General features: G+C 41.1%; 1 protein-coding gene across 7 annotated transcripts in view; it reads left to right on the forward strand.

The window, feature by feature from the left end:
• Nucleotides 1–14,791, forward strand: part of gabbr1a (gamma-aminobutyric acid type B receptor subunit 1a) — an 81,525-nt gene that overhangs the window by 32,334 nt on the left and 34,400 nt on the right. For all 7 annotated transcript variants that reach the window (XM_088998564.1, XM_088998567.1, XM_088998565.1 and 4 more), the window contains 5 exons: nucleotides 2,348–2,482; nucleotides 6,765–6,935; nucleotides 8,038–8,139; nucleotides 12,959–13,024; nucleotides 13,236–13,427. In XM_088998564.1, the coding sequence (XP_088854690.1) occupies nucleotides 2,348–2,482; nucleotides 6,765–6,935; nucleotides 8,038–8,139; nucleotides 12,959–13,024; nucleotides 13,236–13,427 (666 nt within the window). The remainder of the gene's footprint in view (nucleotides 1–2,347; nucleotides 2,483–6,764; nucleotides 6,936–8,037; nucleotides 8,140–12,958; nucleotides 13,025–13,235; nucleotides 13,428–14,791) is intronic.

Here is a 14,791-nt window from a genome sequence, read left to right on the forward strand (position 1 = left end):
TATTTAATTGTGCAATTTTATTCAGAAAATTTTACATGTAAACATGAATACTTTTAACAAGTTAAAACATAGTTCTAGCAATCTTCTTTTCCTTTCGGCTTTTCCCATCATAGTTCTAGCAATAATAATAATAATAATAATAATAATAAGTATGTTCTTTGTTGTCGAACTTCGTGGCTTTTTTTTTGCTGTGGACAAATTTGTTCCCAGCAAAAAGAGAATTTGAATTTGTGTCCTTACGATGAATAATGTTTATTAAATAAATATGAATGTTACGGTGAAAAAAAACACAGTAAAATTTTTAATTTAACTGATTTCATAATAAAATTACACTTGACCGGAACTTGTCTTATCGGAACTTTTGTTTCTTCTCGAGACTTTTCACACGGACCTGTTTTCTCGGTGGTCCACTTCGCTTTTTACGAGTAGCGATATTTGTTAGAATTAACATTACTGCTAATATTTAATAACCAAAACAGAATCGAAAATATCTCAAAATTATATGAGGGGGGAAGTGGTTGTAGGTGCTTGATTGATTGGAAGAAGAAATAAACGCCTAGCAGGCTTTGCGAAATTTGCCGTGTCTGGTATAACATCAAAAGTGCAAAGTCAATGCTAATTCTGTTAGCACTGTGGGATTGCAATATTGATGTTACATGCTAAAATGATGCACTATGACTGGCTATGTTAGCCTTTTCGATGTACTTAGCGTTTACAATCACGCATTTCCTGTGCAGGTTTATTGTGCCAAAATTATTTTTATTTATTTTTTAGCATTCTGGTAGTGAAGCGCGCATGCCAACCTTCACTTAGTTGCATCACCTCGAAATTTGCACAAATGAGCTGCTCCCTGACATCAGTTAGTCTGATCGACATTGCCGTAAACGTCTATCACAGGCATGTATCAAAGATCCGTCAGACAAATTGAACACAAATTCCTCCATTTTGATCTTAAAGCCGCCATTTTTGGGTAAATTTCAGTTCCTGTGTGTGCCTTTCACAATTCACTGCGAATGGCAATGTTTTTTTTTTTTTTTTGAATCCTCCTACATTGTCTAATGTGGGCGTGGTGTGAGGTATTTGGTGTTCAATTGAAGGCTCTGACATTAAATGGAGTATGAAGGCCCATTCATCATTTCAATTATTACGCTCGTTTCAGCTAGTTTAGGTGATCAATGTCAATCAAAAGTGAGCATGAGTATGGTTTTCCTCCCGAGCTCATTATACAATGCAGGATCATTTTGGCTGTGACAAACCTTAGCCTGTGCATATTGCCACTATTTGCACTTTCATTTGTTTTCCTGCCTCTGGCGCTGCAGCAAAAAAAAGTCTAAAAATTACAATCACACCGTTATCGATTCTTTGAAAGAAGTACAGATGACGGCAGAAGAAACCTTTTCATCGATGGACCACTCCTGTACGACTGAGAGCTTACACAGACGAATCTCACCGTTATTTGTTTGTTTGTTTATTTATTTATTTTGTTGTCTCTCTCCATGCTTCTTGCTCGCATCCGAGGATGTTGCTTTCACTCGTTAGCTCAAACGAGACAACCGTCCTGAATTAGGAGGCCAGTCACAGCCCGGTGATTGGTTGTGACACCCGTCAGGAGAGTCTCTATTGTGTTTGCGAGGGCTGCGCGAGGCTGAATCATCACACGTGTCAGGACAGTCAGGAGTGACGGCGGCAGGCGGCGAGCGACCAATCACTTCTGCCATGCTGTCAGTTACACTGAAAGCACATCAAATTTAAAGGACATCCGACGCCTCTGGACAAGTTGTGTCCATAATTTGTAAAATCGCTTCAAATGACTTCTACTGAGCGTATTTTACAAAGATTCCACCGCATATAGCTATATTATACGTTTTAGGACTCGCGCTGAATATTCAGGAAGTCTTGTTTTTGAGTTGGTGACGAGTCCTGACATCACGGCACGAAAGGAACGCCCCTGACCGAGAAAGGACACACAATGCATTTTGCGGTACTTTGTTTGGTCTGAAAACTTGGTGTTGATCCGTGTTTTCTGAATCCTGCTTTTATTTTGAAAGTTTGTCAAAAAATGTATGGATAATGTGAACACTGAGAAATTAGAATGATTTGAATAGGTCAAAATGATGTAGATGTGAAACGGATAAATTTGGACTTTTATTTTGAAATTATGTCAAAATGATGGGCGGATAAATGGAGACTTATTTTGAAATTTATCAAAATGTGGTTGGGATAAAATGAACAGTTTAAAGTTGGAATTGTTTAAATGGTTCAAAAAAGTAGAAAAAAAACATCAAAATATTTATTTTCATTTGGACATTTTGGGGAAAAAAATCCATAATTTTTCTTGTCCTTCCAGTGCGACCCAGGCGAGTCCACCAAGCTGCTTTACGACCTGCTGTACACGGAGCCCATCAAGATCGTGTTGATGCCCGGATGCAGCGGCGTTTCCACTATCGTGGCCGAGGCGGCTCGCATGTGGAACCTCATCGTGGTGAGTTCACTGCTCCTGGGAAATAAGATAGAATTGGACTTTGGGTACAGAGCAAAGGGGTGGAAGGGGGTGTTACGATTTAGTGTCTTTGACTGGCAGCCATTTTCACAGTACACTTTCATCTGTTGTCAAGTGTTTTGATTGGTCCATCAAGACCCAGAGAATCCTCCGAGAATGGGACTGCGACATCCCCTCTGCCTTTGTCTTTTGACACACTTTGCTAGGTCCAGCTCAACTTTCTCCCATCCATTGTTTCACGTGAGCCGTCCACCCTAAAGGACAACCGACGCCACTTTTTTGTTTCTTAACTGACATCAGAAAAACGTTCTATAGCATCTAAAATACCCAGAACACGCAGTATGATATTTTTAGTCAAATGCAAAACACCAATAAAAATGACTTAAAGTGTCCAAAATCTGAAAAAAAATTGAGCTGCGAATCGGGCATTTTCAGAAAGTTCCGCCCCCAGTTCCTGACGTCACGCCAAGACGTCTTGCATTGCTTGTAAATCAAAACAATGGCTTCAGATTCGGAGAATATGCTTTCTTGTTACACATCCAGTTACGAATATGATTCAAATAGTTCTGAAGAGGAAAGCATACATGTTTGCATTCGATTAAAGAATTTATTTGTGCCATTTTGAGGCAACATTGGGGGAAAATCTCTCACCCCAAAAAAAAGCGGCACAAAATGGCGACCTCCAGTGGCCACGTCCGTTTCCACAGGCTGATAAATTCCTTATATGGCGCTTGGACACCCTCTTCTGGCCTTCTGGCGGCTTTTGGGTGCAACACGAGGTCCTCAGACCAAACAAATACAGCAAAATACATTTACGTGATGGAAGGACCGCTACAATGCGTATTTTTTACGGTGAAGAGCGGTCCTTTAGTGACGTCACGTATGGACTCGTCACCAACTCAAGAACAAGACTTCCTGAATATTCAGCGTGAGTCTTAAAACGTGAAATATAGCTATATGCAGTGGAATCTTTGTAAAATACGCTCAGTAGAAGTCATTTGAAGCCATTTTACAAATTATGGACACAACTTGTCCGGAGAGGTCGGTTGTCCTTTAAGGGCTGTCTTCTTTTGGCTGTGGCGCTGCTTTGAACATCTGCGTGGTTCCTCGGGCTCGACTATCAAACGCGAATTATGATGGTCTCAGTGAAGCGATCCGAACTTCCGCCTAACAACTGAAACTCAATGAAGTAGCCGGGTATTTGTCAGTCATAGCTGACCACATCTTTTTTTTGTGTGTGTGAATTAGTTTAGCTGTTGAAATGTAAATTGTAACCAATGTTTTGACAAGCTTTCACCACCCGAAAGCGCGCATGACGGTGACACTGCAGTCCACAAAATGTACTTTACAAGGATTCAATATGCGGAGACGTTCAGTGCGCAACGTCAAACTCAAACGCTGTGGCTGCTTATTGATTTTGAACGAGTCAGCTCCACAAAAGACCCTGACGAGGACATAATACCCCAAGACAAAGCGTATTGTGCCACATCGTATATACCACTTGTCAACATGTTTTGTTTTTTTTCTCCCTGGTTCTGGCAACAAGTGTTATTTTCCATCCTCCGTCACTTGTCTCTCCATTAACTTTGATAATAATAATACATTTCACTGTCTTCAATTTTTCTGACGTAAGTAGCAGAGAGCGTTGGCTTCTCGTGGTTAGCATCTCTTTTGTCCTCAACGATGGCCTCTGTGATTATTGTGTTTCTGCCTCCAGGCAGCGATGGGATGTAAGGGGGTACAAATATGATATGTATTTGTACTTTTGAGGATAGGATTTAATATTCTGGCAATTTTACTTGTAATCACGAGCAATATCTGCAAAACTGTTACAGTTGCACATGTCTGCCTAAATGTCCATCTAAAACAGGGGTTGGGAACCTATGGCTCGCGAACCCTATATGGCTCTTTTGATGATTGCTTATGGCTCGCCGATAAAACTCGCCTTTTCGCTGCTCATTTCCTGTTGGGGGTGCAGTTGGCGGAAAGCGCAATTTTGATTGAATGACACTGACTTAGGTTGGCGGAAAGCGCAATTTTCATTGGATGATACTGGCCGTCATCTTGAAACAGGTAAACGGCCCTTTAAATGAGTGCGGCAAGTAAAAAAAAAAAAAGACGAGTACGCCTCAGCTTGAATGCACCGGAGAATTCGCCTTTGTGGAGAGAAAAGGTTCTGATTCTAATTTGCAATGAAACAATACCATCGATGAAACAGTCGAATGTCAGTGACATTTTAACAAGCCCCATGTTAACGTTAGCATCAACATACTTCTGGGAGAAGTATGTTGAATAGCAATGGAAGCTAATGAGCCGTGTGTAGGCTAGCTAGCAGTAACTAAACCTATGGACCCGGCAAGTTCACTTTGATTCCGATCGTTTGGCTGGATTTTTACCAATGGTGAGGAACGGAAGACCATTAATGTTAATGGTGAGTACTATCACAAAGTTATTTTAAATAATACACTCTGACATTTTGTTGAAAAGTTGCCAGGCATGCGTGTGTTTTTGCGGGTGTGGCTCTCATTGAAAAATGTTTCTAAATATTTTACTTTTATGGCTCTCTTAGTCAAAAAGGTTCTCGACCCTTGGCCTGGTCTAAAAAGAGGACACAGTTGCACTTTCCTAAACTGCAAGGAAACATGTCAAAAAGAACAGGACTTTGGACACCTATAGGGTGTATTATTATTATTATTATTATTATTATTATTATTATTATTATTATTATTATATTGCTTTTATGATATATATATAATATATATATATATATATATATATATATATATATATATATATATATATAGATAGATAGATAGATAGATAGATAGATAGATAGATAGATAGATAGATAGATAGATAGATAGATAGATAGATAGATAGATAGATGACAAGGTTGTGTAATTTTCTAGTTGAAATCAGCACAGCTTTTGAGTTGAAAATAATGATCACCGTCAAGTTGATGATGAGTGAGATGATAACGACAAGTGAGACAAGTTGACAAGTATCACAACCCATGGTATGTTGTTTTTTTGTTTTGTTTTGTTTTTTTCGGTGGTGTCATAAAAGAAAAAAAAAATACACCGTATAAGTGTCAGAAGTCTTGTTCTTTTTGACATGTTTCTTTGCACTCAAAATTTACTTTCCCCAGTTTTTATTCAGTTAGTTAAGTGATGTTTTTGGGCAAAACAAGCCCACATTGGACTACTAGTGAAAATGGAAAAAGCTCGTCACAAGCTTTTATGTCTGGTGAAATAAGAAAGTCGAGTTTCCGTGCTTGTATTGTCACCAAATTCAATATTCTGTGAGTTAGAATGCTCAAACATCTGGCAAGAAGTGCAATTTTGCTTTGCAAGCAACCACCATTGAATAAGTTTTTTTACTTGAGTTGAATCAATACTTCTACCACATCCCCTCTCCCGCCCCCTCCATATACAGTATTTGTATTTCTCTAAGTAGCGTGTATGTACTTTTGCAACTATAGCCTGCAGGTGCCTCTTTTGTAACTCAAGCAAAGTAAAAGCTCTGCTTCCTGCTGGATCAAAAAGAGGGTATTAATCATTCCTGTTTTCACTCTTTGAAATGTGATCCGTTTAGAAAAGCTCTGTTGAGCATCGATCGCTGCTTGAGTGCTGAAGGATACCCGAATGGGCTAGAATGAAAAGATATTGGATGAACTTTAAAAATAGAGCTGAATAGCCACCGTATTTGAGAAAAAGCAGACGGAAAATTTAAATCTTGTGAAAAATATGAGGTCAAAATTGTACAACCAAAATGATATCGCACCCCCATTTTAATGTCCCTTGATTAAACAAATAAACCGACCGCAATGACACTAGAACATCTTTGACGGGGTTCAGAGAGCTCCGTTTTGAAATCTCCTAAATTTCTCTGCTCACACCTCTAAATACTCTGACAGCATCTTTGTTCAATTTTCCCATCACTTAGATGCCATAATGGCATCACAGGCTGAAATGAACATTATCTACCCACTGTACCCTCAGGGATGTGTTATTACAATTATTGTGATGCGTACGCATTGTCCGTCGTGTCTGACATCCATTACAGAGGAGGTATGGAACATCTGTAATGGTTTCCTAAATGCCACTTTTCTCATTTTCAAAGAAATCCGTCGAGGGTTTTTTTCCCCCTTCCACTTGTCACCGTGAGACTAATTGTTTGAAACCTTGAACGTTTGACATTTAATGCTGCCTCACCTTCCGGACCTCTCTCTCTCTAAACGTGGTGTTTTTCATCTTCTTCACAGCTTTCTTATGGCTCCAGTTCCCCAGCCCTCTCCAATCGCCAGCGTTTCCCCACCTTCTTCCGCACGCACCCGTCAGCCACGCTGCACAATCCGACTCGTGTTCAGCTGTTCCAGAAGTGGAAGTGGACCCGCATTGCCACCATCCAGCAGACCACTGAAGTCTTCACCTCAGTCAGTACCACACATCACACCACCGTAGACCCTCCTCACAAGTTGAACAATGACGTACTCGGATGGATGGATGGATGGATGGATGGATGGATGGATGGATGGATTGATGGATTGATGGATTGATGGATGGATGGATAGATAGATCGACCAATGGACAATGCTTGTGGTTCAGCAGAACTTCTTTTCCTTTCGGCTTTTCCCTTCAGGGGTCGCCACAGCGAATCAATGTCCTCCATCTAACCCGGTTTTGTGCAACTTCTTCTCTCACACCAGCTACCTTCATGTCCTCTTTGACAACATTCATAAACCTCCTCTTCGGTCTTCCCCAGGACTATGTTGAAAAATAAACATCTATTCTATTATGTCTTATTGTTATATCTATCAGCTTTGCTGCATCTAGCACACAGTGTCTCCATATCTGTGCAGAGTAAATCTCAAGACAACTGAGTTCTTCAATAGAGAAATGTGCTGCCCAGTGTCAGAAATCTCAATATCAGTTTGTCCAAGGTATTGCAACAGCGGTGACCAAAATAAGAAAAAAACAAATAAAAACACCTCATGGCCCAAAAGAAAAACATTGGACTATTCGAAAGGTCGTCTTCTATGAATCGTTATCTTGCTCAAAAATCACAAGAAAATAACGTGCAGGCAACCAACCAGTCGTGTTCAACCACAAATGGATGCTTGATTTTGTTCACATTGTAATCACTTTCTTGATACGGTTACACTGATGTGGTTTGCTTCATACTGGTTCGGTTTAATTAGCCATTGAACGTCTTCTTGGTGTTAGTTTACCGCTGCCGCACATGTTGCTCTTTCCCTCGATCACTCACGGTAATTATCGGACTCCTTATCAACGCGTTTGTCAGAATATTGGTGGCGAAAGCACATTGATCGTGCAGCGTATTTCTCACAGACGCAACAATCAATACAGAGACGCTTACTGTGCGCCGCTGTAATGGAGGTTAATGATGCGCTTTTTTCACTTTTTTCCACTCGCGGTTTTGAACTTTTGTCTCCTTACCCGACATCTTCATGAAGCATAACTCCTATCCCGCCTTTGATGGATTCCCCAATGTCTTTGTTTTCATCTGTCCGTCAGACCCTGGACGATCTGGAGCAGCGAGTCAAGGAGGCCGGCATTGAGATCAGCGTTCGCCAGAGCTTCCTAACCGACCCGGCTGTGGCTGTCAAAAATCTGAAGGTGCTTTGATTAAAAATTCACCTCAGCTGTCAACCAGTCTTCCTCTAGCGTCAACACCCCGCCCCCTGCCCCATTCCCCAACATCCTCTCTTCCAGGCACTCTCACATCACAGCTGCAAATATCATTAGCATGGACGCCAGTTGGCAGAAATTAATGTGCAGTGTTAATGAGATGATCCTGAGCTTCTGGAATGCTTAAGATCAACGGATCCTATTCGCTTGACGTATTCATTTTGTATTAGTTTTGCATTTATTTCTATGTGTCTGATTTGGTACTAAAACTGAACCTGCTTGAGGCAACGATGTATGCCACAAGGGATCTGGAGTGAAAGAAAATACTATGATGATAGGAGTGATTAACTCATTTGATGCCATTCCCGGATGTATTCAGGAATTGAAAAGTGTGACTTGGAGCGCCATTCCCGAAATTGTTCGGGTTTTGGTTTTTCTTGCAGGGGGTGCCGATAAAGCCCTGGTCAGACCTCTGGCAATGTTTTCCCCTTCTACGAGGGGGCAGCATTTGCCTTATGTCCATGCTAGCGCTTTGTTCCAGCTTCAGCTGTTGTTAAAGTGCTATATAAATCAATACAGGTAACATCCGAGTTACGACCGGGTTCCGTTCTTACAAAATCGAAAAGCATTCGAAATGGCTGAAGCGAGGATCACGTGATCATAACAAATGACGACACGCTGGCATCTCCTATACGACAGGATAGTATCCAATGTCAATCTTTGTTTTTCAGCAACATTTTCTATTTAATACTATTATAGACCAAAATGTTGACAGCTCATTTATAAATCTTATAACTTTGAGTGTCATTTTAATCACTTTATATTTGGTATTATCAAAGTCAAAGTCAAAGTCAGCTTTATTGTGAAATATGCTAATATGCATGGCATACAGCACAGATGAAATTAATGTCCTCTCGGACCCAGCGTGCAAGACATGCAAGGCACTTATAATGTGGCTAAAAAAGACATACAATTGACAACAGACAATACATGTAATTTCTGTATGTAAAGTGAGGTAGTGTCGTATGGAAAGTGAGGCAGTGACGTATGTAAAGTGAGGTAGTGACTTATGTAAAGTGAGGAAGTGACGTATATAAAGTGACGTAATGTAGTAATGCAAAAACGAACAACAAGAAAGGGTTGAAGTGAGGTCTTGCAGAAAAAAATGAGAAAGAAGAAAAAATAGAGTTCAGGGTGATCGTACAGCATGTAGCGTGTACTCAGAGTTCGGTGAGTGTGGCAGTGGGAAGGGGCAGGCTGGGCAGGGCTGGGAGGGAGTTGAGTCTCCGGACTGCCTGGTGGCAGAAACTGTCCTTGAGCCTGCTGGTCTTGGCTCGGAGACTCCGCAGTCTCCGACCCGATGGCAGCAGGCTGAAGAGGCTGTGGGAGGGGTGGGTTTGGATCGCCAGCGATCCGGATGGCTCTGCGGGTGAGGCGGGTGTTGTAGATGTCCTGAAGGGGGGGGAGAGAGACACCGATGATCTTCTCAGCTGTCCTCACGATGCGCTGCAGAGTCTTACGGCAGGACACGGTGCAGGCGCCGTACCACACGGTGATACAGCTGGTCAGGTATTGATCTTTATTACTGTGTCGGCGCACACGCTTTCTGCTGACCCAATACGCACGGCTTCCCACGCATACGAGCTTTCCAAAAATCGCTCTCCCTGCTAACGGAGCAGCCAGAAGAGGTCACCAGGCTCATAGAGGCATCGCGGCGATCCCACCCGCTCCCCCTCGCCGTCGGTGGACGAAAAGGTCTGCCGGTCGTGGTGTCAGTACGGGTGGTCGTAACTCGCGCCAGTCGTAAATCGGATGTTACCTGTATGTATGTATTGTATTGTATTTTGTACGGCCGCCCCCATTTCAAGCTCAGATAACTCCAAACCCAGATAACTTGGGAATTAACTCTTTTTCTCTGTTGAAAGAAGAGAGTCTTAAGGTTTCTAATGCTGTGTTGAATGGTTATGTAGTGCTAAAACTGCAATTTTAGTGAAAATGACAAAAACCCAGGCACTGGAGTTGACACATTTTTGCACATCGTCTGGCAGTGAATGAGTTAAGAGGTTTGCAGCTCTTGTTCACCCGGGATGAAACAAATTCATGTTGTACCTGGACTGGCTCGTGAGAGGAAGGCGCAAGGGATTCAAATTCAAGAAAATATGAAGAATAAGAAGCTAGACCAGGGGTGGGCAAACTTTTTGACTCGTGGGCCGCATTGGGTTCTAAAATTTGACAGAGGGGCCGGGCCAGGAGCATTTGGAGGGAGTGTTTGGGCCGGAAATACTAAACCTAAAGCATTAAAGGACAACCGACGTCTCCGGACAAGTTATGTCCATAATTTATAAAATCACTTCAAATGACTTCGACTGAGCGTATTTTACAAAGATTCCACAGCATATAGATATAGTTTACGTTCTAAGACTTGTGCTGTATATTCACTAAGTCTTGTTTTCGAGTTGATGACGATCCCCATGTGACGTCACGTTTGGACCGCCCCTGACCGAGAAAGCGACACACAATGCATTTTGGGTACTTTGTTTGGTCTGAAAACTTCGTGTTGATCCGTGTTGATGGCGAAATTAGAAGGAAAACACATAAATAACGCCATGGTGAATCGTTGTGTGTTGCACCAAGACAACTATTTGATATTCGCTGACACAAATTCCCAGCTGACAAATCAGCCCATTTCCAACGGAGCTTGGGCGCAATCTTCTGCATTTTCTGGGTGCTACATTGCTGTCATTGACGTCTCGAATTGATATGGGAGGACTCCTTTAATCAATTGCAAACATTTATGCTTTCCTCTTCAGAACTATTTGAATCATATTCATAACTGGATGAGGAACAAGACAGCATCTTCTCCGAATCTGAAGCCATTGTTTTGATTCTCGAGCAAAGCAAGATGTCTTGGCGTGACGTCACGAACAAGGGGGTGGGACCTTCTGAAACTGGCCATTTCCGGATTCATTTTGAAGTCATTTTTATTGGTGTTTTTCATTTAACTAAAAATATCAGCCTGCCTGATTTGGGTATTTTAGATGCTATAAAACGTTTTTCTGATGTCAGTGGGAAACACAAGAAAATGGTGCCGGTTGTCCTTTAAATGTACTGTGTACAAACCTCATAGCACAGTAAGAACCCAATTTATTAACTGTCTTTCAAATGTGAAAAATATCCCTGATCAGTTAATAAATTTGTCTCAAGGAATATGGCGTTTACATACTATTTCGCAGATACTTGGAGGAGGAAATGGAAATAGATTAAAATAACATATGCACTGTGATTCATTAAGATTGCGTCTGTTTTTAATAAGTTTCCATCGAAGGGGCAAAGTTAAAGAAATGAACATTTATTGAAAAATGGAATCACGTTCAACATTCAAAACATATTATTCCACAACGAAATATTCAAGCTCAATAATACCTACTTGTGTTAAATTCCGCCAAATCATAGATGGTTTGTCCTGCGCGCTCAACAAACTCCACTGACGCTCTCGCCTTCACGCGCAAACAGTACACGTGTACCGTCGCCGAGCACACAGACACAGGCTACCTACAGTGAAATTTGCATACTCGGCACGGCAGCCAATCAGAAGCCTGCTGCTTTCTTCCGGACTTTCGCAAGCGTTATAAAGTCGTACAATTGCATGTCATTTTCCAAAATAGATGCACAGAACGTCAGCCCAGAAGAAAGATTCAAAATAAGCTAACAACATATGTGACACTACAAAACGAAAAATTTACATTAAACCGTGACTGTAAAGTGTACGTGAGACTTATGAAAGGGGCTTAGTGGCTTTTAGGAAGCAATGCAAACGTTGCATTGTGCACCGCAATGACAATCGATTACTCCAGCAAAATCTAGCCATGTACATTTACCGTAAATTAAGCAACGTAGCATTTGTAGTAGGTACATTCTTGATTTAAAAAAAACTTTATACTTTGTGACAATGTTTTTTAATGTGTAAAGTTGTCTCATTGTGCTTCAAGTTGTGAAAAAATGGGGCAGGCAACTTTTGAGTTATCTGCCCTGTTGTCTGCTAACTTTTTGTCATGAGTTTCAGACACTGTTTTTACTATAATTTGGGCAGGTTCGGCGGGCCGGATTAAAAAGCCTAACGGGCCGTATGTGGCCCGCGGGCCGTAGTTTGCCCATGTCTGAGCTAGACTATATATTTATTCATGAGTCGTTCATATAATCAGGTGTAGTGCCCCCATTTACCTGTAAGAGGCAGCGTTAGGCAAAAGGGCATTCAGAGGTCAACAAAATACAAAAAAGAACAAGAAGGTAGCATCTTTCAATGCTTGAGGAAAAAGATTACGTTCTGAACTATAAATTTGGAGGTAGATACGACACACCCGTTTTTTTAAATTTAGTTATTTTATTTTATATATAAGTCATGAACTACGTTAATTTCAGAAAATACAGTAAAGTCTCGTTATATCGATATTCAAGGGAGTCCGAAAAAATATCGATATAACCGGGACTATCGATATATCCGACCCTGTTTGCATGTAATTTTCTCCGTGCGTGCATAGAAATAGTATCGATATAACCGGGACTATCGATATATCCGATATCGATATAACGAGACTTTACTGTACATGAAAAAACTCAATAATCATACTACTTCTTTTTAAAATGTTATTTCATTATTTATTTACCTGTTTTATCTATCGTCATCAATAGATCCCTTTTTTCTATTTTTAAATCAAATATGGCCCTTACAAATGACATTAATCTTAAATTGGATCCTTTTTTTTTCTTTTTGTAATGTGAACCGAAAATATGTCTTTCTTGTCCTCAGCGTCAAGACGCCAGGATCATTGTGGGTCTTTTTTACGAAACCGAAGCAAGGAAAGTGTTTTGCGAGGTGAGTTAGCACACCAGCCTCACAGTGCAAGGGTACGGGCTTCGATATGTTCCAGCACGCCCGCGACCCTTTTGAGGATAAACGGATTAGGAAATACATTGACGGCTGGAGGTCAGTGCTTTGACCCAGCACAGAAGGCCTTGCTGCCCATAACCACCACCATTGATGGATCGTGACGCTCTTTCCTCCCTTCTACGTCGCCTCCTTGCAGGTGTTCAAGGAGAAGCTTTACGGGAAGAAGTACGTATGGTTCTTGATCGGTTGGTATGCCGACAACTGGTTCAAGATCAAGGACCCGACCATCAACTGTACTGTGGAGAACATGACGGAAGCCGTGGAGGGTCATGTGACCACCGAGATCGTCATGCTCAATCCAGAGACCGTCCGCGGTGTTTCTAATATGGTAGGTGCAAACACACTATTTTGGTTTGGTTGTTACTTTTTAGATGCATAGTGGCATTGAGGCCACAATACCCTACTTAACTGATTCGCTGCTATTCCCGAATTTATTCGGGAATAGCACCCTTGCTTTCTTCTGTATCTCACAGAAGTATATTGATGCTAACGTTAGCGTGGGGCTTGCCAAAGTGCCATTGATGTTCAACTGTTTCATTCATGGTATTGTTTCATTGCAAATTAAAATCACGGCAGAACCTTTTGTCTCCACAAAGGCGATACTTTCAAACTGAACTGTACGATACTCGTCATTTTTTTTTTTTTACTTGTCAGGCTTATTTAAAAGGGGGCGTTTGCCTGTTTCGACATCAACGGCCATAGGTCAGTATCATCCAATCAAAATTGCGCTTTTTGTCAACTGCCGGCCAAACAAGAAATGAACAGCCAAAAAGCAAGAATATGTAGTTAGTTTTATCGGTGAGCCAGATGCAATCATCAAAAGAGCCATATAGGCACGAGCCATATGCTCCCGACACCTGCTATTAGGTTTCTAACGCTCTATTGAATGTTTATGTAGTCCTTAAAGTTAGTATTCTCTGGGTCCTGCAATTTGAGTGAAAGTGACAAAAACCCTGGCACTGCAGAGGACACATTTTTCACAATGTCTGGCAGTGAATGAATTAACCTATACTCAATAAAACAATGAAACAAATGTAACATTGCATCGGGATCTACTGTATATAATGAATACGGAATGAAAATTTTTAAATGCGTATTTATTTATTTTGGGGGGTAAAAAATCCAAATTGGTAGAATAGGGTGGATTTATTTGAATATACCCTTGAGCCCTTTCACGTCCACCTATTTTCTGCACATCTTATCATCAGTTTGTGTTGGTTTGTGGGTGCGCTGTAGCCTATCCTAGCTGACAGGGTATAAACTGGACTGTTAACGACCAGGGCATCTTTTAACATCTAAGTAAATTATGCCAAAATGATGGAAAAATATATCAATTCGGATAACATGGTCGGCAAAGTCTATTATCACCTGTATTATTATTTTTTTTCACACGCCGATAAGCACCACATTGTTAATGCCGTGCCGTTAACATAGTTTATTAAGGTTGTAGTCAGGTCCAGCCTCGGGAAGAATCGCCACTTTAATTGGATGGTTTGTCGTAAAATATTTGACATTATCATTAATATTATGATACTCGGGGAGAATTTTAATGACTCGGCTCTGACTTTGTCCTCCAGTAACAGTTTGGAGGATTTGTGACCTTTCAGGCGGCCAAATGAGCACAGAGATTGTCTTCTTTGCAGTATAACCGAGGAGATGCTTTAGCATTAGGTGCCGCTAGCTATTTTGTTT

This window comes from Hippocampus bargibanti, linkage group LG06 (genome assembly GCF_051943395.1).
Source record: "Hippocampus bargibanti isolate YZ-2025 linkage group LG06, ASM5194339v1, whole genome shotgun sequence".
In the NCBI taxonomy this organism is placed as follows: Eukaryota; Metazoa; Chordata; class Actinopteri; order Syngnathiformes; family Syngnathidae; genus Hippocampus; species Hippocampus bargibanti.